Here is a 25364-nt window from a genome sequence, read left to right as displayed (position 1 = left end):
TGGTGGACCATTAGCTTTAATCCTAGCTTGCACCGGCAGGCAAATAAAAACACACCCTGGGCTCCAAAACCCACTCATTCAGTGCTCACAAAGTTACTGACTTTTCCGAGTTTCCTAGAATCAAAGGTTTCTAGCTCACCAGCCTTATTCACCTCTGTTCCCCATCTCCTTCTCTCTGCACAAACTGGCTTCTCCTTCAGCACTCTGCCATCTTGGCTGCTGCTTCTCTCCTCCATGTGGCCTTTCTCTGCTCTCCTCTCTAATGCTAATCTCAGGAACCAAGAGAGAGCAAGCTCCCGGTCTGCCCCCATTTTATAGTGCAGAAATCAAAACCCTTAATCCAATATACAAACAAGGAAGTCTCTGATACAAAGTCACCTAACCGAGGCCCAATGATTCCCCATGAGAGTGCACCACCCCATATCAAAAAGGTTGGGAAAGGCTTAGTCTTAAAACTAAGCTTCAGGCTACAAGAATCTTGCCTGTTTACAGCCTGTCCCCCCACATCTAATGCAAACTATAAGCGAGCAAACATATATATCATTATCTACAAACTTATTTGACCAACAGGTCGTAACTTTGTTATGGAGTGTGGCATTTGAGCGTTAAGCTATTGGATAGGTAGAGGGTTGAGAATCACCATTTTACATACAGCAGTGGGCAAAAGTAGGTTTACAGTTCATATGGCAAATACTTTAATTAATAAATAATACAAGAACTCTCATGTACTCACAACTGTAAACCTACTTTTGCCCACCTCCTGTATTTACAGCTTACATAATGTAATTTGGTGAAAAGCAAAAGGGAAAACTACTTCCTTTGAGATTTCAAGCTCTCCACTGAAGTTGAGTGTTCTAGAACCTAACACAATTTTTTTTAATTTGTTTTTTTATTTTTGTACAGAAACAGAGAGAGAGGAATAGATAGGGACAGACAGACAGGAACGGAGAGAGATGAGAAGCATCAATTATCAGTTTTTCGTTGCGACACCTTAGTTGCTCATTAATTGCTTTCTTATATGTGCCTTGACCATGGGCCTTCAGCAGACTTAGTAACCCCTTGCTAAAGCCAGCGACCTTGGGCCCAAGCTTTGCTCAAACCAGATGAGCCTGTGCTCAAGCTGGTGACCTTGGGGTCTCGAACCTGGGTCCTCCACATGCCAGTCCGACGCTCTATCTACTGTGCCACCGCCTGGTCAAGCTAGTTTTTATGAGATACAAATGTCTCCAAGGCAATATACACATATGTATAATTATCTACAGACACCCAGATGAGGGGAGGAGAGAGGTATGTTTACTCATTTCATACCTGCTGTGTCAGGCACTGTGCCGTCCTGAGTATATGCTGATAAATATAATAAATATGATTCTTGCCCTCAAGGAACTTAGAGCCTAGTGGAATAACTAATGAGACTTTGGCAAAGTTACCAAAACATGCAAATGATTCCTTCCACACCCAAGTCCATGATAGTAAGTCTGATTCCTCCAGTCTAACAGGGCTGACTACAGCTTAGCATTTAGTTGGCAGTCCTCTGCATCTCATACAGCAAAGTGGTCTGTGGGATATCTGTTTGTTTTGTCCTGAAGATGCCAGGGTTTGTCTCTGCAAGCAACTGCGTATTTATCAACATTTCATTCCAGAATCCCTGCAATATGGCAGGTAAGAATACATGTCTATCAAGAACTTAAAAAACATGTAAGCATGCTTTATTTCTCTCCTTTAGTCCCAGCCATTCCTAAAGGTGTTCAAGGCTACCAGTAACAAGAGTTGAAGAATAAGAGAGGGGAAAAAACTAGCCCTATCAATATTAAAATTTCCTTGGAAGGTCATTGAATCCCCTGAAAAAGTTAACTAGTAACTACTGGTTGGGTTTCCTGGGAAATAGTGATCAAGGGTTGTTGTGTTTCTTGGGAACTGTTGGAATCCATGGGAGTCTGAAAGACCAGAGTAGCAGGCTTTATTGAAAGGAAGAAAAGAACCCTGCCGGGCACTCCTCCTGGGGGAGAAGAGCACCGGTTACAGACTAGGGGTGAGTTATATAGTGTTTGGGAGAGCCTGAGGGGATACTGAGGCAAAAGTCCTGGTATGTCCGGAGCCCCTCCTTGGGGCAGTTTCTCAACTTTTTGGAATTCCTCTGTCTCAGGGCCAATAGTCCAGTAAGGGTGAGGTCTGACAGATAAGCGGAACATCAAGAGGGCAGTTTGGTGCCTGACCTGTGGTGGCGCAGTGGATAAAGCGTCGACCTGGAAATGCTGAAGTTGCCGGTTCGAAACCCTGGGCTTGCCTGGTCAAGGCACATATGGGAGTTGATGCTTCCAGCTCCTCCCCCCTTCTCTCTCTCTGTCTCTCTCTCCTCTGTCTCTCTCTTCTCTAAAAATGAATAAATAAATTAAAAAAAAAAAAAAAAAAAAAAAAGAGGGCAGTTTGGAATTCACGTATCTATCAGTTCTCAACTCTGTGGTTACATATAAAAGTAAGGCAGTTACTAATTTTATAATATATGGTGAGGGGTGATGAGGAGAAAGGAGAAAAAACTGGAAAATTATTGCTTCTTCTGGAGAGAACTCGAGAAGGGAACTTTGCCAAGCCAAGACCCCCATCCAGTTCAGAAGGTCGTCAATTTCCATGCTGTGAGGTCTGAACCAGGCGATGTCTCTGAAAACCTGAGTGAGGAAGTAAAAAAATTTTGCGAGGTAATAATTGTTAGTTGCTTGCTGCGAGTGCCGAGTGGACAGAGTGACATGGTGATGCATGGTCTCCTGGATGATCCTCATGAGACGTTCAGGTCTGGTTCCTCTCAAATGAGAGGACATGTGGAGATTTTAAGATACAGGAAACCTGTTGGTGTAAGTTTTTTTATAAGGATTGAATATGTGTGGTAAAGAGGAAGAGGGTTTGGAGAACATTCAGGAGGGAACTTCTCGGGCTGAGGGGCGGCTTCTTCCTGCTGTCATCCCTATCTATTTGATATTTCCCTCATGAAGTTCTCCTTGGGGTATTGGGGAATAGGAGTGTAGGAGCATTTGATTGTAGGTAATCCTAGAGATTTCTCTCTTCCAGGCCTGTAGGGATTTAATAAAGAAAGAGGCAGGTATTTGGAGATTAGCAATGCAGAGATAAGAAGGGTTGTATAGGGGTGTGTGTGTGAAAGTTCTTCCATGGTAAAGTTAGAGATATTTTTTCCTGGCAGACCTGGAGAGAGCAGTTAGCTTGAGTTAAAAGAAATGTTTCATGTCCGTTTGTAGGCTCCAAGAAGACCCAGTGCTCTTGTCCTTTTACTATGTGAAAGGTAAAAAGACTGAAAAGCATTAAGAGGTGTTGCTATTTATTCTCCTAGTTTTTCAGGAATATGGGAGAGCTTTAGGGTTAGGGAACCTGTAGAGGTTGAAAGATAGGATTTAGGAGGTTTGCTGATACAGGGTTTCAGATTTTTCTGTTTCATGAGGGCAGGTTTTAGAGTTGATGTGTAGGGTTAGGTAGATTTTTCCAGTTGTCTGATTGGTGAAGGTCTGCATGTGGTTCTGTGAGAAACTAGTAAACAAACGTAAGAGGCAGGGTCTAAAAGTTAGAAAAATAAATAGGAGAGTGAGTGGAGCAATGAAAGGTAATAGTCAAGATGCCCAGTTTGTGTGAAACCACTGATTCCATGTTTACGAATTCGCTGAGCTTCAGAGAGAGAGAGAGAGAGAGAGAGAGAGAGAGAGTAAATAGGAATAAGACAGGGCAGTGTGGCTAGTCCCCTGTCCGTAGATCTACTTTTGTAGAGATTTCCAAAGCAATAAGAGGAGAGATTACCTGTATAGCTCGTTTGGTCCTTACATTGATTGATAGTGTATTAGGAACTGGAAGAGGCTCATGGGGTGGGATTAGGTTGATATTTAGGGTGAGATAGATTAGGGTACAGGTTTTTGTCTAATTAGTATGGAGATGCAGATAGGTGTTGGTCCCACACGAGTAGAAAGTTCCTGATTTGGTGAGGCAGGCTGAGAGGTGAATAGAGAATAGAAGGACGAGGAGTCGGTTTTGTTTCTCTGTTTCTGAGCTCCAGATGGTCAGGGTGGAGGAAAGAGTCGCCCTAATAAGTGGGGAGGGTAGAGGATTGTTAGCTAGGGTGACTGATTTAACATTCTTTGAAAACCAGTTTTCTGACTGTGCAAATTATTTTTTCTTGGTACAAATCTCCTACAACCTGCACAAACCTTCTACAACTTACATAAACCTTCAACTTTCATGCACTTTCTTATCCAGAAATAACTGGCCTTCATAACAACTTGCTTTTCCTTTTTCTTTCAAAAGTATTTCCATACCTTATATCTTCTATTATCAAAACCATACAATTCTTTTCTATTCAGAACTCTTTAATTAATTTACTTATTTATTCATTTTAGAGAGGAGAGGAAGAGATAGAGGGAGAGAGAGAGAGGAGAAACAGAGAGAGAGAAGAGGGGGAGGAGCAGGAAGCATCAACTCCCATATGTGCCTTGACCAGGCAAGCCCAGGGTTTCGAACCGGCGACCTCAGCATTTCCAGGTCGACGCTTTATCCACTGCGCCACCACAGGTCCAGAACTCTTGATTTAAAAAATTTTCACCTCTAGTGACAATCAAGTTGACTTTCTTTTTATCCTAGTTTCTCTTTTCCCAAAGCCTGACTAAAAGAGTCCTTAGTTTTTTTATATATTTGCCATACGTAGACCAACAAGCTTCAGGTTTGTGATTGGAGTAAGGCATTCCGTTTTTGTATTTTAGCAGCAGTGGGAGTTGTCAGGATCATGGTGTGTGGACCTGTCCATGTGAAAGTCAGTCCTTGGGTGATGTAATGCTGGAAGTGCCTCTTGGACAGTGTTTGAACAGTTTGCTGAGTAACCTATAAAACCTGCAAGTACTTAGGAAAAGGGTGTTACATTTCTACACTTTGCAGTTACAGTTTAAGTCCTAGTGACCACTGCTTCTAGCTGGAATTACCAGCAGGTCCCAGCCTATAATAGGCATGGGGCATTGAGATAAGAGGAACAAAGGAGATACTAAACATTAAATAAAGCAGTAAAATCAGACTGTCAATACCCACAGTAGAGATCTTTGAGGGATAAATAAAACTTAAATATTCAGGCAAGGCATAGTAGATGGCTCTTGTGTTTACAAGAAATGAGATCAGCTTATCTGCTACTTGGAAGAAATACCTTAGGCTTGTGAACGATGTCCTTGGGCCTTCAGTGGCAATTCCTAGCACGCTGGGCAAGGTCAGGTCACAGGTAGCTGGAGCAGGGCTAGAAGAGACTGAACCCTCCCTCCATGGAGAAAGGGGGCAGCTTACTTTCTCATGTTCCTCTTTCCACAGCACAGGTGTGTCACCGGTGGGGCCGGGCAGCCTGGCAGTCTTCAGTTCAATGACCTTTCTTTCCACTCTGGAGTAGGGTGCTGATAGAATGCTATGAAACCCTTTAGGGCGCTGGAGCCAAAAGTTGGTATTTCCTGACTTCTTTTGGGTCTTATTTGCCTTTTCTGTTACTTCCTTGGTCATTATCGACCTTAAAAGCCATGCTCAGAAGATCTCACTGAGGGGCTTGACTAAGAGAGCAAAATTGGGAATTCAGTGTTTAAAGAAGCCTATTAGACTGAGGAAAGAAAAGATTTGATCTGTTGTGTTAGGTGGTTGGAGACTGTGGAGGGTCTGAGTTTGATCTAGGGTGAGACTTCAGGTGGTGGGGGTTAAAGTAATGCCTAGATAGACTAGGGACTGAGAATAAAGTTGAGCCTTAGCAGAGAAGACAGGATAACACTTCATAGTGAGGAAGTTAAGAAGGGTGGTGGTGAGTCTCCTTGAGGCAGGTAGGGAGGGGCTGCAGAGGAGTAGGTCATCTACATATTGTAAGAGAGTACTAGTTTTGAGATTGCATGCTGCTAAATCCTGAGCTAGTGCCTGCCAAAACAGGTGTGGGCTGTTTCTGATCCCGGGGGTAAGACAGTCCATGTAAGTTGCTGGGCTGCATTAGTGTCTGGGTAAAGGCAAACAGAAAGTAAGAGTCAGGGTGTAGAGGAATGGTAAAGAAGGCATTCTTGAGGTCTAGGACCATGAAGTGAGTGGTGTTTGAGAAAATGTGTGACAGTAATTTGTAGAGATTAGGGACTACTGGATGGAGGGGAATTACTGCCTCATTGACTAGGTGTAAGACTTGTACGAGGTGAAAAACTCCTGAAGGTTTTCGAACAGGAAAGATGGGGGTATTTCAGGGAGATTCCGTGGGGATTAGAAAACCTGGTTTATGAGGTGGGTAATTACTGGTTTAAGGCCTTAGAAACAGACACAGTTACACATTAAACAAAGACTTCACATATTATGAATTAAGAAATTTAAATGAGCGCGCTTTAGTGGTTTCAATTCAAATTATACTAGAGATATTTTCTGACAAACAAAGAGACAAGACAGATTACTTACTCACATAGCTTAATATACAATTCTGTTTTTTAAGTTTTTCGAGATGGTAAGGAGTTGCCAGCAAAGAGGGGAGGAAGAGAGAAAGACGGATGGACAGTGTGAGCAGCTGGATGGAAAGAAGGAGGGTCAGAATCTACAGGAGGAGAGAAGGAGGTTAAAGTATTGGTGTGGCACCACATGGTCAGAGGAATCAAAAGGATTTAGAGCTCTGAGGAGAGAGGAGGGGGCGAGGAGGAAAGAGGCACAGTCAGTTTGTAAGGAAGGAGGAGGGGTTGGAGAGGAGACAGTCAGAACTGCAGTTTGTAAGGAGGGAAGAGAGGTCAGAGATGAGACAGGCACCGCAGCCAGAGCCACAGTTTCTAAGGGGGGAGGTGACGAAGAACACAGTAGAGAAGGGAGAGGCCCCCGGCCAGCAGGGGAGGAGAAAGAGAGACTGGTGAAATGAGAAAACAGGATTTAGTGAAGGGAAGAGGCTTTCTGGAGGGAAGAGACTCCAGCAAAAAAGATTTACTGAGAGACTAAGAGGGGTCCCGAGAGAGGGGTGCCCCGGGGGTCAGGCAGGAGGAGAGAGTTGGGAGTCCATGGAGAAGGAAAGATTAGGAGCAGAGGTTTTAGGTGAAGTTTCTTTGGCCAAAACCGGCCTGCGTGTAGAACAGAAAGTACAGAAATTAAGGACAGGAGAGAAAGGAAAAGAAAGCCTGCACGTAAGGAATTTCTGATGCCCTCCCCCTCTGGTGGCAGAAATTGTCAAGATGTCTTAGGGTATTATAATCGAATGTCCTGTTTTCAGGCCAACGGGAGTCATTGTCTAGTCTGTACTGAGGCCATGCCATGTTATAGAAGAAGGTTAATTTCTTTGGTTTGAGGTCTGAGAGACTGAATTTGGCGAGGATTTTTATGAGACATCCTAGAGGGGTCTGGTCGGAAGGCTTAGACCCTGAAGAGCCCAGAGTGGAGACAGGTGAGCAAGAGGGGGCGTCCCCGCCTTTTGTCACTGTTTCAAGAGGAGAGAATCTCCCTGTGGGGGAGTCGTCCCTGATAGAGGTCGTCACCACCTGTCAGGGAGCTCCGAGGACGAGAAGTCCGAGAGAGTGGAGAGGTTTGGCTAGGCGCCTAGTCTTCCGTGCAGTCCACTGAGACTGAAAGTCAAACCCCTCAAAACGTGAGGCGTGTCAGAGAAAACCGTCCGACCAGAAAGGGGCGTTTTTAGAGAGAAATTTAGAGGCCAACCGGGGAAGGGAAGGGAGAAACTCCTTACCTTCTGGTCCAGCAGGGGTTCAGGACAGGGTTAGAGTGCCGGCCAATCAACCCACAATTACATGTCCAAACAGAATCAGGGAGTAAGCCTGGGACGAGCTGCCGCTGCCCATTGCTTCCCTGGTTGTAAGTTTGAAGGGCAAAGAGGGATCGTCCAGGCAGTTAGTACCCTGTCCCGGGTTTCGGCACCAAATGTTGGAATCCATGGGAGTCCGAAAGACCAGAGTAGCAGGCTTTATTGAAAGGAAGAAAAGAACCCTGCCGGGCACTCCTCCTGGGGGAGAAGAGCACCGGTTACAGACTAGGGGTGAGTTATATAGTGTTTGGGAGAGCCTGAGGGGATACTGAGGCAAAAGTCCTGGTATGTCCGGAGCCCCTCCTTGGGGCAGTTTCTCAACTTTTTGGAATTCCTCTGTCTCAGGGCCAATAGTCCAGTAAGGGTGAGGTCTGACAGATAAGCGGAACATCAAGAGGGCAGTTTGGAATTCACGTATCTATCAGGAACCACAAGCAAGGTCTAAGCGAGCACTTTCAGCATTGAGTCGGCCAGGACGTGCACACATTTCAGAGAAGCTGAGCAGGACCCTGCCTAGCGCCAGTTCTACTTTTCCTGCTAGAGCAGCCTCAGACATATTCGTGGGCCGAAATCCCAGCCTTTTGCCTACAGGTCAAGGGGACCCATCCCGTCGTTTTTCTCATCTCTAAAACAGCTGCGATTTCCACAACGAAACACATCTTGACTCTGTGGCGTCCTCAGCACGACTAGAGTGATCAGGACTTTGCTTTAAGGCGCTGCACTATCAACCACGCAGGAGCGTGTTTTTCAGCACGTTCAAGGTCGATGCAACAGCCAACTTCCCAAACTCGAGAAGCGCGTAAGGAACACGCAGGAGCGCTCACTTCTCGTTTCACACCAGCCTTCCGGGAGCCGCGCCCCGGTCCGGTTCCGCTCGTTGCCGGGCCCGCTCCAAGGCCTGTAACTGCCGTCCGCACGACCGAAAGCGCTCCGTAGCCCGGACCCAGCAGACAGCCACCACACCGTCGGCCCTACCAGGCCTCACGCCCAGTGGGCTGGAGGCCAGAGGCACCGCCCACTCCCAGGGGCTGACCCACCCTGTGACAACGGAGCCAGCCAGCCCCGCCCGCAGCCGCTCCTGGATCCCCCACCCCTCTAGGCGCGGGTTCCGCGCGGGGATGGCGATGCCCTCACGTCAGCTCCGCCCACTCCTGACTCAGCGGGCGCCCAAGCCAGGGCTACACACAGGCCACGCCTACCCCAAGGATTGACGTCCCAGCCCCAGGCCAAGCCACGGCGCGCTGACATCGTACGCCGCCCGAGGGCGGAAGCGCGGGCGGGATGTAAAGGCGGCCCCGCCCCGCCCTCCCTGCGCGCTGACGTCGTACGCCGCTCGGGGGCAGAAGCGCGGGCGGGCTCTAGAGGCGGGGCCTTCCCCGCAGGGGCGCTGGCGTGCGGGCGGGAGCGCCTGGGCCGGGACTGGAGGTGCTCGCAGCGCGCGGCTGGGCGGCTGGCGATGAGCGACGCCAGGGTCCCGGGCCTGGAGGCCGGCGCGGGACGGGCCGAACCGGCCGGCACGGTGCTGAGCGTGGACGTGGCGGGGCTGCTGGCGCAGCTGGCGCGCAGCTTCGCGCTGCTACTGCCGGTGTACGCGCTCGGTTACCTGGGCCTGAGCTTCAGCTGGGTGCTGCTGGCGCTGGCGCTGCTCGCGTGGTGCCGGCGGAGCCGCGGCTTCAAGACCACCCGCCTGTGCCGGGCGCTGGCGCTGCTGGAGGATGAGGAGCGGACGGTGCGCCTTGGGGTGCGCGCCTGCGACCTGCCGGCCTGGGTGAGTGCGGGCCCCATCCCGGACCCCGCGTACCGACCGCGACCCTCCTTCCATGCCTGCACCGGATCCCGCTCCTACCCATCCCGGATTAGGGGCGCTCGCCTACGACCGGCCGGTCAGCGTGAGTTCGGACGTGGGCCCCGCCCCAGACGCAGATCCAGACCCCGCTTACCAGCCGGGTCTTGGGTGCGCACCGCCCTGCCCCCACCGTGCTTACCTATGCTGTCAGGTGTGCAACCCCGCCACGAACCCCACCCCGCCCTGCCCGGCCCAGGCGTCCGCACCGCCCTGTCCCTCTTTGCCTACCTGTCCAGGTTAGGTGTCTGCGCCACTGTCATCCCCACCCGCTCACTCTGGGGTGCCCTGACCACTGTCAGCTTCCCCCGGGTCCAGATCGCTGTCAGTGCGTCCCGCTTGTTTAAGCCAGTGTCCTCGCTTCTGTGGCGCGGGCCCTCTGGGGCCCTGTGTCCCCGCTGTCCCTGTCCGCGCTGGCTTTCCGCAGCCCCTGCAGAAGGCACCTTCCCGGGCTCCTTCCTCTTCCACCACGTCGCAGGACCTCGGCTGCTCCCCTCGGCGTGGGGTAGAGAGGCCGCGGCCCCACCTCCGCTGCGGTCCTGGGAGCCACTCGGGAGGAAAAGGGAGTGGCCGCCGATAGCGCGGGAGAAGTCGACTTTTCTCCTCCCTCCACCCCAAGACTTTTCTTGGTTGTTTTGACACAACTGAAGAGCAGTAAGGGATCCCCAAAAAGTTGCTGAGGTTAAGATAATCGGAAGTTTAATTATTTTGGCAGTGACATTGTAAGATGGAACTTTTATGTAGGGTGAACTGGATCGTTGTGATAGAAGCAGGAGGTTTTGGGACAGTTGCCCTAAAGGAAAGGGTCAGGGGATTGATCGTTTTATTTTTAACCCAGGTGATTCTCTGAATAATTTATTTATGCAGAATGGAAAGTAATGGGGTTGGCTTCTTCATCTTGTCCTCCTGCTCCCCAGTACTTTTTATTTTTATTTTTTTATGTTTTTTTAAAAATAGTTGCTTCCTTTATGTGCCTTCACTAGGCAAGCCCAGGGATTCAAAGCGGCAACCTCAGCATTCCAGATTGACACTTTATCCATTGAGCCAACACGGGTCAGGCTCCCCAGTGCTTTTTTAACCATAAGTTGGTGTCACAGTTTCAGACTTACAGGAAATAGCATGATTTTAAGATAAGTGGTGCTCATCAGGCTTGGTGTAAACTTAGTGTGGAATGGCCAGCCAGTAAAGGGTCGTTTCCTCTTAGAGGAGAAATGAGTTGGAAATATGCATGATTAAGTAAGGCTGGAGGAGTGAGCAAGAGGTAGATAAAGGTCAGGAGGCAGTAGTGCCACTGGCCAGGGCCTAGAGGCACCGAATGGTGCTGCCTGGTGATGACAGCCTGGAACTATAGGAAGAATCCAATAGTCACGGCCCTCTGGGGTCTAAAACTCTTAGTACACAGTAGACATGTGGGACAGTATTTTGGGGAATTAAGTCAGTAGAAGCAGGGAGAAGGGAGGTGTAGAAAATGGGAAGACAGGAACCAGGGTGGGAAAAGCCGAGAGCACAGGTGTACTTTAGAAATGCAGAAGTACTTTCAGGTGGCATCTTGTGTCTGTGTCACACCAAGTTTAAATGATGCCAGAAAGTAGCTAAAACAAAGTCACCAAAATAACAAGCATGATCAGTGAGTGCTTAAGTTCACAGGAACTGATGGTGCTGACTTTCATAGCTATTTGGTTATTGAGCTGTTTAATATCAGTTTACTTGTAAAAATCCTTGTGATTTTTTTCACATACTAAATTAACAAATACATTTGCTACTATGCTGAAGGTGGGACAAATTTTTTTTTCCCCCTAAGCAGAATAAAAGGGTGATTAGCCAAAGATTCTGTTCTTGGGTTTTTCCTCTACAATACTTAAACATAGAGTAAAGAACTTATATTGTCTCCAAAAAAAAATTTTTTTTTTTTTTTTACAGGGACAGAGAGAGTCAGAGAGAGCGATAGACAGGGACAAACAGGAACGGAGAGAGATGAGAAGCATCAATCATTAGTTTTTGTTTTTTTTAATCATTAGTTTTTTTTTTCGTTGTGAGATCTTAGTTGTTCATTGATTGCTTTCTCATATGTGCCTTGACCGCAGGCCTTCAGCAGACTGAGCAACCCCTTGCTCGAGCCAGCGACCCTGGGTCCAAGCTGGTGAGCTTTGCTCAAGCCAGATGAGCCCGCGCTCAAGCTGGCGACCTCAGGATCTTGAACCTGGGTCCTCTGCATCCCAATCCGACGCTCTATCCACTGTGCCACAGCATGGTCAGGCTTCTCTCCAAAAATTTTCACGTGTTTATTCCAAATTTATATTTGCACTCATATCATGTATACATACTTGAAGATGCCTGCATTGCTTAGAAAACTTCTGGATGGATTTACATGCATCTTTATGGTTATAGCCAAGAAAAGCACTAGGAGTCTGGGGTTGGAGGAATTTTATTTATATACCTTTAACATTTTTTTAGAAATTCATGTACAATTTTTATACTTTATTATAATGTCTACGTGTTGTTTATTTATTTTTACAGAGACAGAGAGAGAATCAGAGAGGGATAGAGAGGGACAGACAGATAGGAACAAAGAGAGATGAGAAGCATCAATCATTAGTTTTTCATTGCGACACCTTAGTTGTTCATTGATTGCTTTCTCATATGTGCCTTGACCGTGGGCCTTCAGCAGATCGAGTAACCTCTTCCTTGCTCAAGCCAACGACCTTGGGTCCAAGCTGGTGAGCTTTGCTCAAACCAGATGAGCCTGTGCTCAAGCTGGTGACCTCAGGGTCTCGAACCTGGGTCCTCCAAATCCCAGTCCGACCCTCTATCCACTGTGCCACCGCCTGGTCAGGCAATCATTGACTTACACTTTGGAATTTTTTTTTTTTTTGTATTTTTCTGAAGCCAGAAACAGGGAAGTAGTCAGACAGACTCCCGCATGCGCCCGGCTGGGATCCACCTGGCACACCCACCAGTGGGCGATGCTCTGCCCATCTGGGGTGTCGCTTTGTTGCGACCAGAGCCACTCTAGCGCCTGAGGCAGAGGCCACAGACCCATCCTCAGCGCCCAGGCCAACTTTGCTCCAGTGCAGCCTTGGCTGCGGGAGGGGAAGAGAGAGACAGAGAGAAAGGAGAGGGGGAGGGGTGGAGAAGCAGATGGGCGCTTCTCCTGTGTGCCCTGGCCGGGAATCAAACCTGGGACTCCTGCACGCCAGGCTGACGCTCTACCACTGAGCCAACTGGCCAGGGCCCACTCTGGAAATTTGGTGAAGATGTGTAACAAAATAGTTGGTGTAGCTAAATCAGGAGCCACAGTTTAACTATTTTAAACTGGGGTTGCTACTTTAGCACTTAGATTCTAGAGCAATTATGTACTTTGAGAAAACTTTAGAGGAGTTCTCATGGTTGTGAAGGGGATACAGATGCTCTTTGCATTTCTTGTTTATATGTACCCTACAGCTGTAGTTCAGAGAGGGAATGACTGTGAGCATTGTGTTGCTTGTCTTATTTGGTCTAAATGCTTCATTAAGTTAGAAAAGATTGTGCCAAGGTTGCTAGACATAAAGCGCTAAATATCTTTTTTAGTTTAAAAAACAAAAAGGGCCTGACCAGGCGGTGGCACAGTGGGTAGAGCGTCAGACTGGGATGTGGAGGACCCAGGTTCGAGACCCCGAGGTTGCCAGTTTGAGCACGGGCTCATCTGGCTTGAGCAAAAAGCTCGCCAGCTTGGACCCAAGGTCGCTGGCTCAAGCAAGGGGTTACTCGGTCTGCTGAAGGCCCGCTGTCAAGGCACATATGAGAAAGCAATCAATGAACAACTAAGGTGTTGCAACGAAAAACTAATGATTGATGCTTCTCATCTCTCTCTGTTCCTGTCTGTCTGTCCCTATCCATCCCTCTCTATGACTCTCTCTGTCCCTGTAAAAAAAAAAAAAGAAAAAAAAAAAGAGATTTAAATTTATAATGTATGCGCCCATCAGCTTGTGTGCTCTGGTTTTAGTAACACATACTTTTGTTTCATTTGAATATTAGGCTCACTTTATGTTTCAAGAAGGGAGAGTATATAGAACTAGCACTGAAAAATAAATAATTTAAATAAATATGTGAATCAAAACTATATGTAACGCCCTGGCCGGTTGGCTCAGCGGTAGAGCGTCAGCCTAGCGTGCGGAGGACCCGGGTTCGATTCCCGGCCAGGGCACACAGGAGAAGCACCCATCTGCTTCTCCACCCCTCCGCCGCGCTTTCCTCTCTGTCTCTCTCTTCCCCTCCCGCAGCCAAGGCTCCTTTGGAGCAAAGATGACCTGGGCGCTGGGGATGGCTCTGTGGCCTCTGCCTCAGGCGCTAGAGTGGCTCTGGTCGCAACATGGCGACGCCCAGGATGGGCAGAGCATCGCCCCCTGGTGGGCAGAGCATCGCCCCCTGGTGGGCAGAGCTTCGCCCCTGGTGGGCATGCCGGGTGGATCCCGGTCGGGCGCATGCGGGAGTCTGTCAGACTGTCTCTCCCTGTTTCCAGCTTCAGAAAAATGAAAAAAAAAAGGAAAAAAAAACCAAACTATATGTAACATTGCCTGACCAGGTGGTGGCGCAGTGGATAGAGCTCCCGACTGGGATGCGGAAGACCCAGGTTCGAGATCCTGAGGTCACCAGCTTGAGCACAGGCTCATCTGGTTTGAACAAAACCTCACCTGCTTGAACCCAACGTTGCTGGCTCGAACAAGGGGTTACTTGATCTGCTGAAGACCCGCAGTCAAGGCACATATGAGAAAGCAATCAATGAACAACTAAGGTGTTGCAACCCGCAATGAAAAACTAAGGATTGATGCTTCTCATCTCTCCGTTCCTGTCTGTCCCTGTCTATCCCTCTCTCTACAAAAAAACCAAACCAAAACAAACAAAACAAAAAAACCCTATATGTAACATTGCCTGACCAAGTGGAGGCGCAGTGGATAGAGTGTTGGCCTGGGATGTTGAGGACCTAGGTTTGAAACCTGGAGGACACCAGCTTGAGCGCTGGCTCATCCTGTTTGAGCATGGGGTTGCTGGCTTGAGCATGGGATCATAGACATGACCCCAGGGTTGCTGGCTTGAGCCCAAAGGTCGCTGGCGTGAGCCCAAGGTCACTGGCTTGAGCAAGGGGTCATTCGCTCTGCTGTAGCACCCCCCCACCCCCCATCAAGGCACACATGAGAAAGCAATCAATGAACAACTAATGTGCCTCAATGAAGAATTGGTGCTTCTCATCTGTCTGTCCCTCTCTCTCTGTCTCTTGCCAAAATACAGTGTGTCCGTAAAGTCATGGTGCACTTTTGACTGGTCACAGGAAAGCAACAAAAGACGATAGAAATGTGAAATCTGCACCAAATAAAAGGAAAACTCTCCCAGTTTCATGCCTATTCAGTGCAGTTCAATGTGGACTCACACACAGATTTTTAGTGCTCCTTAGATAGCTATCCCGTATAGCCTCTACAGACTCGTCACTGACTGATGGCCTACCAGAATGGGGTTTCTCCACCAAACTGTCAGTTTCCTTCAACTGCTTATCCCACCAAGTAATGTTATTCCTATGTGGTGTTGCTTTGTTATAAATGCGCCGATATTCACGTTGTACTTTGGTCACGGATTCAAATTTAGCGAGCCACAAAACACACTGAGCTTTCCTCTGTACCATCCACATCTCGACTGGCAAGGCCGTGGGCTGCTCCGCTGTATACACAATGTTACGTCATCATCTGCACATGTGCACATGCTGCCACATCATCCTACAGAAACTGGGAGGGTTTTCCTTTTATTTGGTGCAGATTTCACATTTCTACTGTCTTTTGTTGCTTTCCTGTGACTGGTCAAAAATGCACCATGACTTTACGGACATACTGTATATATAAATGTAACACTTAACTTATCACATTACATTAAATATATACTTATAAATTATAGATTCCAACTGATTAGTAATTTAATATTCCCCTTAGCTCTCGTGAACCTCCTCCTTTTCTGTAAGTTTTCATGATTTCTGCATTGGTTGCAGCATTTAATCTTGAATAATACCACAGACATTGTGAATATACTAAAAATTATTTATTTGTGTACTTATATGAGTGAACTGTATGTTCTTTGAATTGTTAAAAATATTATAGACCTTGGCCCTGGCCGGTTGGCTCAGTGGTAGAGCGTCAGCCTGGCGTGCAGAAGTCCCGGGTTCGATTTCCAGCCAGGGCACACAGGAGAAGCGCCCATCTGCTTCTCCACTCCTCCCCCTCTCCTTCCTCTCTGTCTCTCTCTTCCCCTCCCGCAGCGAGGCTCCATTGGAGCAAGGATGGCCCGGGCGCTGGGGATGGCTCCTTGGCCTCTTCCCCAGGCGCTAGAGTGGCTCTGGTCTTGACAGAGTGACGCCCTGGAGGGGCAGAGCATCGCCCCCTGGTGGGCGGGCCGGGTGGATCCCGGTAGGGCGCATGCGGTAGTCTGTCTGTCTATCCCCGTTTCCAGCTTCGGAAAAATACAAAAAAAAAAAGAAAAATTATAGACCTTATACCCTGGGAAGACAGATCAGTTGGTTAGAGCATTGTTCCTGTATGCCAAGATTGCAGATTTGATCCCTGGTCAGGGCACATACAAGAATCAGCCAAGGAGTACATAAATAAGTGGAACAACAAATCATTGTTTCTCTCTTTCTCCCTCCCTCTCTCTCTAACATCAATAAGTAAAATTATTATAGACATTATATTTGTTTTAAAAATAAAGAAGTGAAAGGGTGACCAGCTATAGTACAAAGTAAATTGTACCTTGCTTATAGAATTCCAGCTACAACAGTTATACCTTTTTTTCTTTTCTTTTTTTTTTAAAGAGAGAGAGAGACAGGACGAGAGACACATGAGATCACTTTGCCACCTCTGGTCAGGGTAAAACTTATAACTTTTTTTTTTTTAATTTTATTTATTTATTTATTTTTTACAGAGACTGAGAGTGAGTCAGACAGAGGGATAGACAGGGACAGACAGGAACAGATAGAGATGAGAAGCATCAATCATTAGTTTTTCGTTGCGCATTATAACACCTTAGTTGTTCATTGATTGCTTTCTCATATGTACCTTGACCGCGGGCCTTCAGCAGACCGAGTAACCCCTTGCTGGAGCCAGCGACCTTGGGTCCAAGCTGGTGAGCTTTTGCTCAAACCAGATGAGCTCGCACTCAAGCTGGTGACCTTGGGGTCTTGAACCTGGGTCCTCTGCATCCCAGTCCGACGCTCTATCCATTGCGCCACCACCTGGTCAGGCGACCTTTACATTTTAAAGAATATAAATGAAAGAAGTAAATAAGTGTTTTTACCTTGCACCTAATGTTACTATAAATATTGATATTATATTGGCTAAGAGAATAAATTGTAATTCATTAACAAATGGTATCATGCTTCATAGCTTATAGATTGGTTTTATTTTAGATAAATTCTAATATAGCATAATTTTAGAATGTACTGTATGGTCTTGCATTTTATTATGTTTTGTTAAAGTATTATCTTTTTTAGTTTGCACAACTGTGCTGTCTCAGATGAATTTTTTTCCTGCATTTAAAGATCTGAGGAAGTGTCAGAGGTCATCCTGCCCTCACATGTATACTCTCTTTCAGGTAGATAGAGGCAGGATGTGATGCCCACCTGCCCCGCCCGCTCCCCCTTCCCTGTGCCCTGGTGGATCAGAGAGAAGATGGGAGGTGGTTAGTGTAAGGGGTGTATAGAGACACATTGGGCACATTTAAAAATAGAAGGGCACAGTAGGAACAGCAAATAAAAGCTCAGGATTGAGAAATCAGGAATATGTCCCAGATGGAAGCATTGGAGCCCAACAGGGCAACCGTGTCCCATCTGGAGGGAGCTGTAAGGACAGTGATGGAAGGTGGCACAAAGCTCGGGACTTACTCTGGACCCAGGGGTGAAGAGTAGACGTGTTCAGACTGGGGCCTGTGCTCTAAGGGTAGTGTTCCTAGTTCATAGGGAGGTCATCCTGGACATGAATACAAAACTACTCTTTTTTTTTTCTTCAAGAAACTAATCATGGCTTGTGGCAAGTTTGGGCATTGGAGAAAGGAGAGATAGTGACATATTCAGAACTAAGCTGTAAAGTCATAAAATGGAAACTCCTGTGCAGTGTAGTAGGGTACTCATCTCGCTTCTATTGCCAAAAAATTTGCAGCCAAGGTAATTGCTGGATTGTTGTGCTCTGTACCGTTGAGGTAGCTGGAAATACCATCCACCTTCCTGCCAATACACTGTTCTCTTTCACTTTTAATGATCTTACTGTGCCTTAAACACTGAGTCATCTCCTGTTTTGGAATTGGGTGGGGCATAGTTCTTACATAAACAGTAATAGTTATCTTTCTCATGGAACTATTTTTTTCCACTTAACATGTTTTATTTCCAATTTTCTTTTGGTCTTTCTCTCTTTCAGTGACTTTTATTCATTTATTTTTCTTAACTGTTACAAAAATCCTGTAATTTTAAAAAATAAAACCATTTATCTTAGTGAATTTTTCCTAGAGTAAATCACATTTTAAGGAACTAGCCCAACTTATGTGTAAGGGTTAAAAAATCAGCCTTTATTGATTCATCTACTATTAGACTCTTGCTGCATTACAGTTACCATATTGTGATAGGTGCTAGAAACACAAACTTGAATAAGACAAGGTATTAAACTCAAGAATCTACTAGCTGGTAGTAACACAAACATATGTATGATACTTGTTTTAGTTAGAGTATACATTGATACTTTTTAAAAATAAAAGTAATGCATCCTTTTTTACTTTTAATCCAAGAAAATCATTTGTTTAGGAACATATGGTTTAAGATTTAGAAGTTTTCTAGACTCATAACTACATATGGAACCAGGAAAAGTAGCCCTTTGACCTTTCAGTTGATATAGTGGTTATATATATTTTTAAAATATGACATTTAAAGCATTTTGAACGTTTGCAAAGGTGATAGCTCAAGTCTTTAAATCAATCTATTTATTTATTTATTTATTTATTTTTACAGAGGCAGAGATAGACAGGAACAGACAGACAGGAACGGAGAGAGATGAGAAGCATCAATCATCAGTTTCTTGTTGCGCGTTGTGACTTCTTAGTTGTTCATTGATTGCTTTCTCACATGTGCCTTGACCGTGGGCCTTCAGCAGACCGAGTAACCCCCTGCTGGAGCCAGCAACCTTGGGTCCAAGCTGGTGAGCTCTTTGCTCAAGCCAGATGAGCCCGCGCTCAAGCTGGCGACCTCGGGGTCTCGAACCTGGATCCTTCTGCATCCCAGTCCGACGCTCTATCTACTGCGCCACCACCTGGTCAGGCTATTTTTTTAATATTTTCTTCTTTTTTTCCAAGTCAGAGGAGGGGAGATAAACTGACTCCTGCATGCACCCTGACTAGAATCCAACCGGCAACCCCCCATCTGGAGCCAATGCTCTGCCCAACTGGGGCCATGCTTACAACTGAGCTATTTTTAGCACCTGAAGTGGTGGCTCCATGGAGCCATCCTCAGTGCCTGGGGCTAATGCCCTTAAACCATTGAGCCATGACTGCAGAAGTAGAGGACAAGGAAAGAAGGGGGGAGGTTGAAGGGTAGAGAAGCAGATGGTCACTTCATCTGTGTGCTCTGGCCAGGAATCGAACCCCAGACATCCACACGCCAGGCTGACACTCTACCACTGAGCCAACCAGCCAGAGCTAAATCAGTCTATTTTAAAGCAAAGATTTTCTTAATAAGTATTAAAACTACAGTATGTCCGTAACGTCATGGTGCACTTTTGACTGGTTACAGGAAAGCAACAAAAGACGATAGAAATGTGAAATCTGCACCAAATAAAAACTCTCCCAGTTTTATGCCTATTCAGTGCAGTTCGATGTGGGCTCATGCACAGATTTTTTTAGGGCTCCTTAGGTAGCTATCCTGTATAGCCTCTACAGACTTGTCACTGACTGATGGCCTACCAGAATGGGGTTTCTCCACCAAACTGTCGATTTCCTTCAACTACTTATCCCACTGAGTAATGTTATTCCTATGTGGTGGTGCTTCGTTATAAACGCTTCGATATTCACTGCACTTTGGTCACAGATTTTAATTTAGCGAGCCACAGAATACACTGAACTTTCCTCTGTACCAGGGGTCCCCAAACTGTGGGCCGCATGCGGCCCCCTGAGACCATTTATCTGGCTCCCACCGCCGCACTTCCGGAAGAGGCACCTCTTTAATTGGTGGTCAGTGATGCATCCAACGATGCATCCATTCAGTGGCGGATGCATCCTGTGCTCCTGGAGTACTGAATGTGGCAGCACTGCAAAGTGCGGCATTGCTCACGTACAGTACTACTTCCGGTGATGCGGGACTCACGCATCACAGCTCCGGAAGTGCATTATATCACTTGTTAGGGCTAGCAGTGACAAATATGGAACCGGACATTGACCATCTCATTAGCCAAAAGCAGACCCATAGTTCCCATTGAAATACTGGTCAGTTTGTTGATTTAAATTTACTTGTTATTTTAAATATTGTATTTGTTCCCGTTTTGGTTTTTTTACTTTAAAATAAGGTATGTGCAGCCTGACCAGGCAGTGGCGCAGTGGATAGAGCATCTGACTGGGATGCCGAGGACCCAGGTTCGAGACCCTAAGTTCGCCAGCTTGAGCGCGGGCTCATCTGGTTTGAGCAAAGCGCACCAGCTTGGACCCAAGGTCGCTGGCTCGAGCAAAGGGTTACTCAGTCCACTGAAGGCCCACAGTCAAGGCACATATGAGAAAGCAATCAATGAACAACTAAGGTGTTGCAATGCGCAACGAAAAACTAATGATTGATGCTTCTCATCTCTCTGTTCCTGTCTGTCCCTGTCTATCCCTCTCCGACTCTGTCTCTGTAAAAAAAAAAAAATATGTGCAGTGTGCATAGGGATTTGTTCATAGTTTTTTTTATAGTCCGGCCCTCCCAGCGGTCTGAGGGACAGTGAACTGACCCTCTGTGTAAAAAGTTTGGCGACCCCTGCTCTGTACCATCCACACCTCAACTGGCATGGCCGTGGGCTGTTCCGCTGTATACACGGTGTTAAACGTCATCATCTGTGCATGCGCACATGCTGCCACATCATCCTACAGAAACTGGTAGAGTTTTCCTTTTATTTGGTGCAGATTTACATTTCTGTTGTCTTTCGTTGCTTTCCTGTGACCTGTCAAAAGTGCACCATGGTCAAAAGTGCACCATGACTTTACGGACACTCTGTAGATGATAGAGGGAGGTGGGAGAGAGAAGTGAGAAATATATCATAGAGAGATGGATGGTGGTCGTCTCCTGGTTGTGATACTGTGCCATAGTTAGGTAAGATGTAGCCATGGGTGGATGCCATCTCCATCTCCTGGCTGTGATATATTGTATCATCACAGTTAATGACAAACATAAAGGGGGATGGGCCAAAATCTTGGTCTCAAAATCCAGTAAAGAGAAATGATTCTATTCAAGAAAAAAGTCCAGATGTTTTCAAGTTCCTGATTACTATTCTTCATTGTATACGATTAAGAGGAGAAACAAGTTGATTTAAAGTTGGCAAATTTCACTGACTTAATTTTTGTAAGTCTTGAGATATTTACTGTCTTTGTGAGGGAATAAATATTAAGTTCTTAGAAATATCATATAAACCTATTTTTTTGTGTGTGACAGAGACAGAGAAAGGGAGAGGGATAGATAGAGACAGAGAGACAGGAAGGGAGAGAGATGAGAAGCATCAATTCTTTGTTGCAGTTCCTTAGTTTCTCATTGATTGCTTTCTCATGTGCCTTGACCAGGGGGCTATAGCAGACTGAGTGACCCATTACTCAAGCCAGGGACCTTAGGCTCAAACCAGATGAGCCCACGCTCAAGCCGGCAACCTCGGGGTCTCGAACCTGGGTCCTTCACGTCCCAGTCTGACGCTCTATGCACTGCGCCACCACCTGTTCAAGCTAAACCTATTTCTTTCTTTCTTTTTTAAAATAAACAGTTTTAATTAATTAATTAATTAATATGTTTTTTTTTTACAGAGACAGAGAGAGAGTCAGGGGGATAGACAGGGACAGACAGCCAGGAATGGAGATAGATGAGAAGCATCAATCAGTTTTTCGTTGCCTGTTGCTACTTCTTAGTTGTTCATTGATTGCTTTCTCATATGTGCCTTGACTGTGGGCCTTCAGCAGACTGAGTAACCCCTTGCTGGAGCCAGTGACCCTGGGTCCAAGCTGGTGAGCTTTTGTTCAAGCCAGATGAGCCTGCGCTCAAGCTGGTGACCTTGGGGTCTCGAACCTGGGTCCTTCCACATCCCAGTCCAACGCTCTGTCCACTGCGCCACCACCTGGTCAGGCTAAACCTATTTCTTGAAAATGAAAAATTCGCAGTAAAATTTTAAATTTCTGAATCCATGTAAGTATTTGGTATTCTTGTTGGTTCTGTTAATTCTAGGGGAAATATGCTTTAATTAGAAAATTTTAGTTCTGCATTAATTTGTTCCATTCTTTGTACTTCAGCTAAGTGTAACGGGAGACTTTAGAACCCTCTGGGTCAAGTTCACTTATTTCCCCTGTGACTTTGAACAGATTTGTTCCATTATCTGTTAGATGGATATTGTTCAAAGAGCTGTTGTGAAGATGAAACAAGATATTGTATGTAGACTTCCTGGCATACAGTTAATGTTCTGTCTTTGTATATTTAGTTTAAATTTTTTTTTAAACAAAACAACTTTGGTAATAGCAACACATTAGAATTTCAAATATGCCTTTGTTCTTTTTCTTTATTTTTTGCTTTTGTTCTTTTTGAAGATATGATTAAAAAGAGATTTCTTGGGTAGTATCAGCTCAAATATAATCAAAACTTGAGAATCAAAGAATAATCATTTCTAGTTTGTCGAGACAATATAAATAAATATGAAAACTTGTTTTATAATTGGACTTATAAAGGAGATCTAGTAGATTTTTTCTTAGTTGAAAGATAAAGATTTGAAACCAAATGATGAGTTCATGCATTCTTATATGATTTGGAAACATGTTTTCTATTTTTCCTATATATCCCAGTTTTTCTCTGTGATGTTTCTGCTACTTTAAATTTTGTTTTATGAAAAATAAGCAAGTGTTTATGAATATGTATTAGTGAGAAGCATATTTCAACTTAGTGAACAGAATTAAAATTTGGTAACAGAGTTACTTTCTTCAATTTTGGCATACTCTTTTTCTTTGGCACTTTGAAATAATTAAAAATCACAGAACTATTGAATGCTTAGCATTCTACTACTGGGAGATGGCTTGACCTTCAAAGTTCATCTTATATAAAGTTTAACAATGTGAGCCAATTCACTTGTAATGAAATCTTATTTGTGGAAGTGGTTTCTCTGCCTCTTTTCTCTGTAGTTCCAGGAAGATCATTTCTTTACTGAGAACTGCAGTGTGGACCCATTGCCTGTAGCATAAAGGAACAGTCATCTGCATGGTACAGAAAGCATTTCAGGCTGATCTTGACCTGATTTTTCAGCTTTAGCTCTTACCATTCTTCCAATCACCTAATCCAGCCAGAGGAAATTATATACACCATTATTTTTGCTTATAATATTCTTTTTTCTTTGTATGACAGACCCCAGCTAATTTTTTTCAGACTCATCTCACATACTGTGTTCTCCCTGAATGTCTTAGGAACCTGTTCCGTGCAGCATCAGACCCTCCCCTAACCCCCGTAGTTCTTCCCTTCCAGGCTGGTGGTCACCCCTCTCCATGCCAATGTACTCCACTCCACTTCACCTTCCACAAGCTTCCCAAGGACAGGAGCATGTCTAGTTCTGTGTCATGTCCCTTGCTCTCTGGGCACAGAGTTAGACCCATGTAACTGCTCAAAAAAATGTTCCCCAGCCTGTTGCTCAAGAAGAACAATAGACCCCATGAATAGGTTGAGGGAACAGCACAGTGATGAAAGTGCGGTGACAAATCAAAATTCATACCAGTCTGTCTATGATGGTGAAGAGAGAAGCTTTATTATTACATAAGTTTACATTCTGGAGTACTTTTTTTTTTTTTTTTGTATTTTACTGAAACGGAGGCAGTCAGACTCCTGCATGCACCTGACTGGGATCCACCCGGCATGCCCACCAGGGGGCGATGCTCTGCCCATCTGGGGCATCGCTCTGCTGCAACCAGAGCCATTCTAGCGCCTGAGGCAGAGGCCACAGAGCTATCCTCAGCGCCCGGGCCAACTTTGCTCCAATGGAGCCTCTGCTGCAGGAGAGGAAGAGAGAGAGAGACAGAGGAAAGAGAGGGGGAGGGGTGGAGAAGCAGATGGGCACTTCTCCTATGTGCCCTGGCCAGGAATCGAACCCGGGACTCCTGCACGCCAGACCGACGCTCTACCACTGAGCCAACCTGCCAGGGCTAAGTTTACATTTTATAGATTATTAATGGGACTGTTGCAAGAGAGAAACAGCAGTTTTATGGCATTACTCTGACTTTTAAGGATGAATAGGAATTTGCTAGCACACTGGCAGACCTTTGAGAAATATCCAGAGAACATATATAAATTAAATAATATTAGAGAAGGCAGATGTTTTAATTTTGGAGTTTTTTTTCAGGAGTTGTTTTATCATATTTAGTCAATGTGTTTGACTTAACAGAATAGTTATACTTTTCCTTTAAAACTTGATGTAGCAGAAAAATTCAAGTCAGATTTGGAGATTACTTATGTTGTAGGAGTTTTATTATTTCTAAGTATCATTGTCTCTACTATGATTAAGATATAGTTAATTTAGCCTGACTAGGCAGTAGTGCAGTGGATAGAACGTCAGACTGGGATGTGGAGGACCCAGGTTTGAAACCCTGAGGTCGCTGGCTTGAACGTGGGCTCTTCTGGTTTGAGCATAGCTCATCAGCTTGAACCCAAGGTTGCTGGCTTGAGCAAGGGGTCACTCACTCTGCTGTAGCTCCCGGGTCAAGGCACATATGAGAAAGCAATCAATGAACAACTAAGGTGCCGCAACAAAGAATTGATGCTTCTCGTCTCTCTCCCTTCCTGTCTGTCTGTCCCTAGCTTCTCTCTGACTCTGTCACATATATATGTGTGTGTGTGTGTGTGTGTGTATATATATATATATATATAGTTAATTTATACAAATTCTATTACCACTTAAATTTAGAGTTGTTTATTGTATAAAAAGAGTACTGTGTTAGAAAATTCTTAGTTTTATATTAAATTATAGTAGTACTAGTGAAGTAGTTTATGCTTCTCAAAGAAATTCAAACATATAGAATATAGAGGAAAAGGCATGTGCTCTGACCTGCATCCATTTGGCAACCCCTATCTGGGGCTGATGCTCCAATCAACCAAGCTATTTTTAGTGCCTGAGGCTTTTGCACTTGATCCTCAGCTGGGCCAGTGCTCGAACCAATCAAGTCACTGGCTGTGGGAAGAAAAAAGGGAAAGAAGGGGAAGACTGTTGGGGAGAGAAGCAGATGGTCACTTCTCTTGTGTGCGCTGACCAGGGATTGAATCTGGGATGTCCATACACCAGGCTGATGCTCTATCCACTGAGCAAACTGGCCGGGGCCCCCTCCTTCTTATAGATATATATTCTTAAACTTTCTTCTGCATCTATAAACATGTATGACATATAAAAATGCTTATGTATACATATGCTTATTGTATTTTAAGAATATATGGCCTTGCCTGTCAAGGCGGTGGCGCAGTGGATAGCGCATCAGACTGGGACGCAGATGACTCAGGTTCAAAACCTTGAGGCC

At 45.6% G+C, this 25364-nt stretch overlaps 1 protein-coding gene across 4 annotated transcripts in view; it reads left to right on the top strand.

Annotated features, from left to right (window-relative positions):
- The first annotated feature begins 9079 nt into the window (after window positions 1–9079).
- Window positions 9080–25364, top strand: part of ESYT2 (extended synaptotagmin 2) — a 79711-nt gene continuing 63426 nt past the window's right edge. For all 4 annotated transcript variants that reach the window (XM_066237697.1, XM_066237696.1, XM_066237695.1 and 1 more), the window contains exon 1: window positions 9080–9536. In XM_066237697.1, coding sequence (XP_066093794.1) covers window positions 9225–9536 — 312 coding nt within the window. In that variant the 5' untranslated portion in view covers window positions 9080–9224. The remainder of the gene's footprint in view (window positions 9537–25364) is intronic.

This window comes from Saccopteryx bilineata, chromosome 6 (genome assembly GCF_036850765.1).
Source record: "Saccopteryx bilineata isolate mSacBil1 chromosome 6, mSacBil1_pri_phased_curated, whole genome shotgun sequence".
Lineage (NCBI taxonomy): Eukaryota > Metazoa > Chordata > Mammalia > Chiroptera > Emballonuridae > Saccopteryx > Saccopteryx bilineata.
Note: the sequence above shows the minus strand (reverse complement) of the source record. Positions and strands in the feature narration are given on the sequence as shown.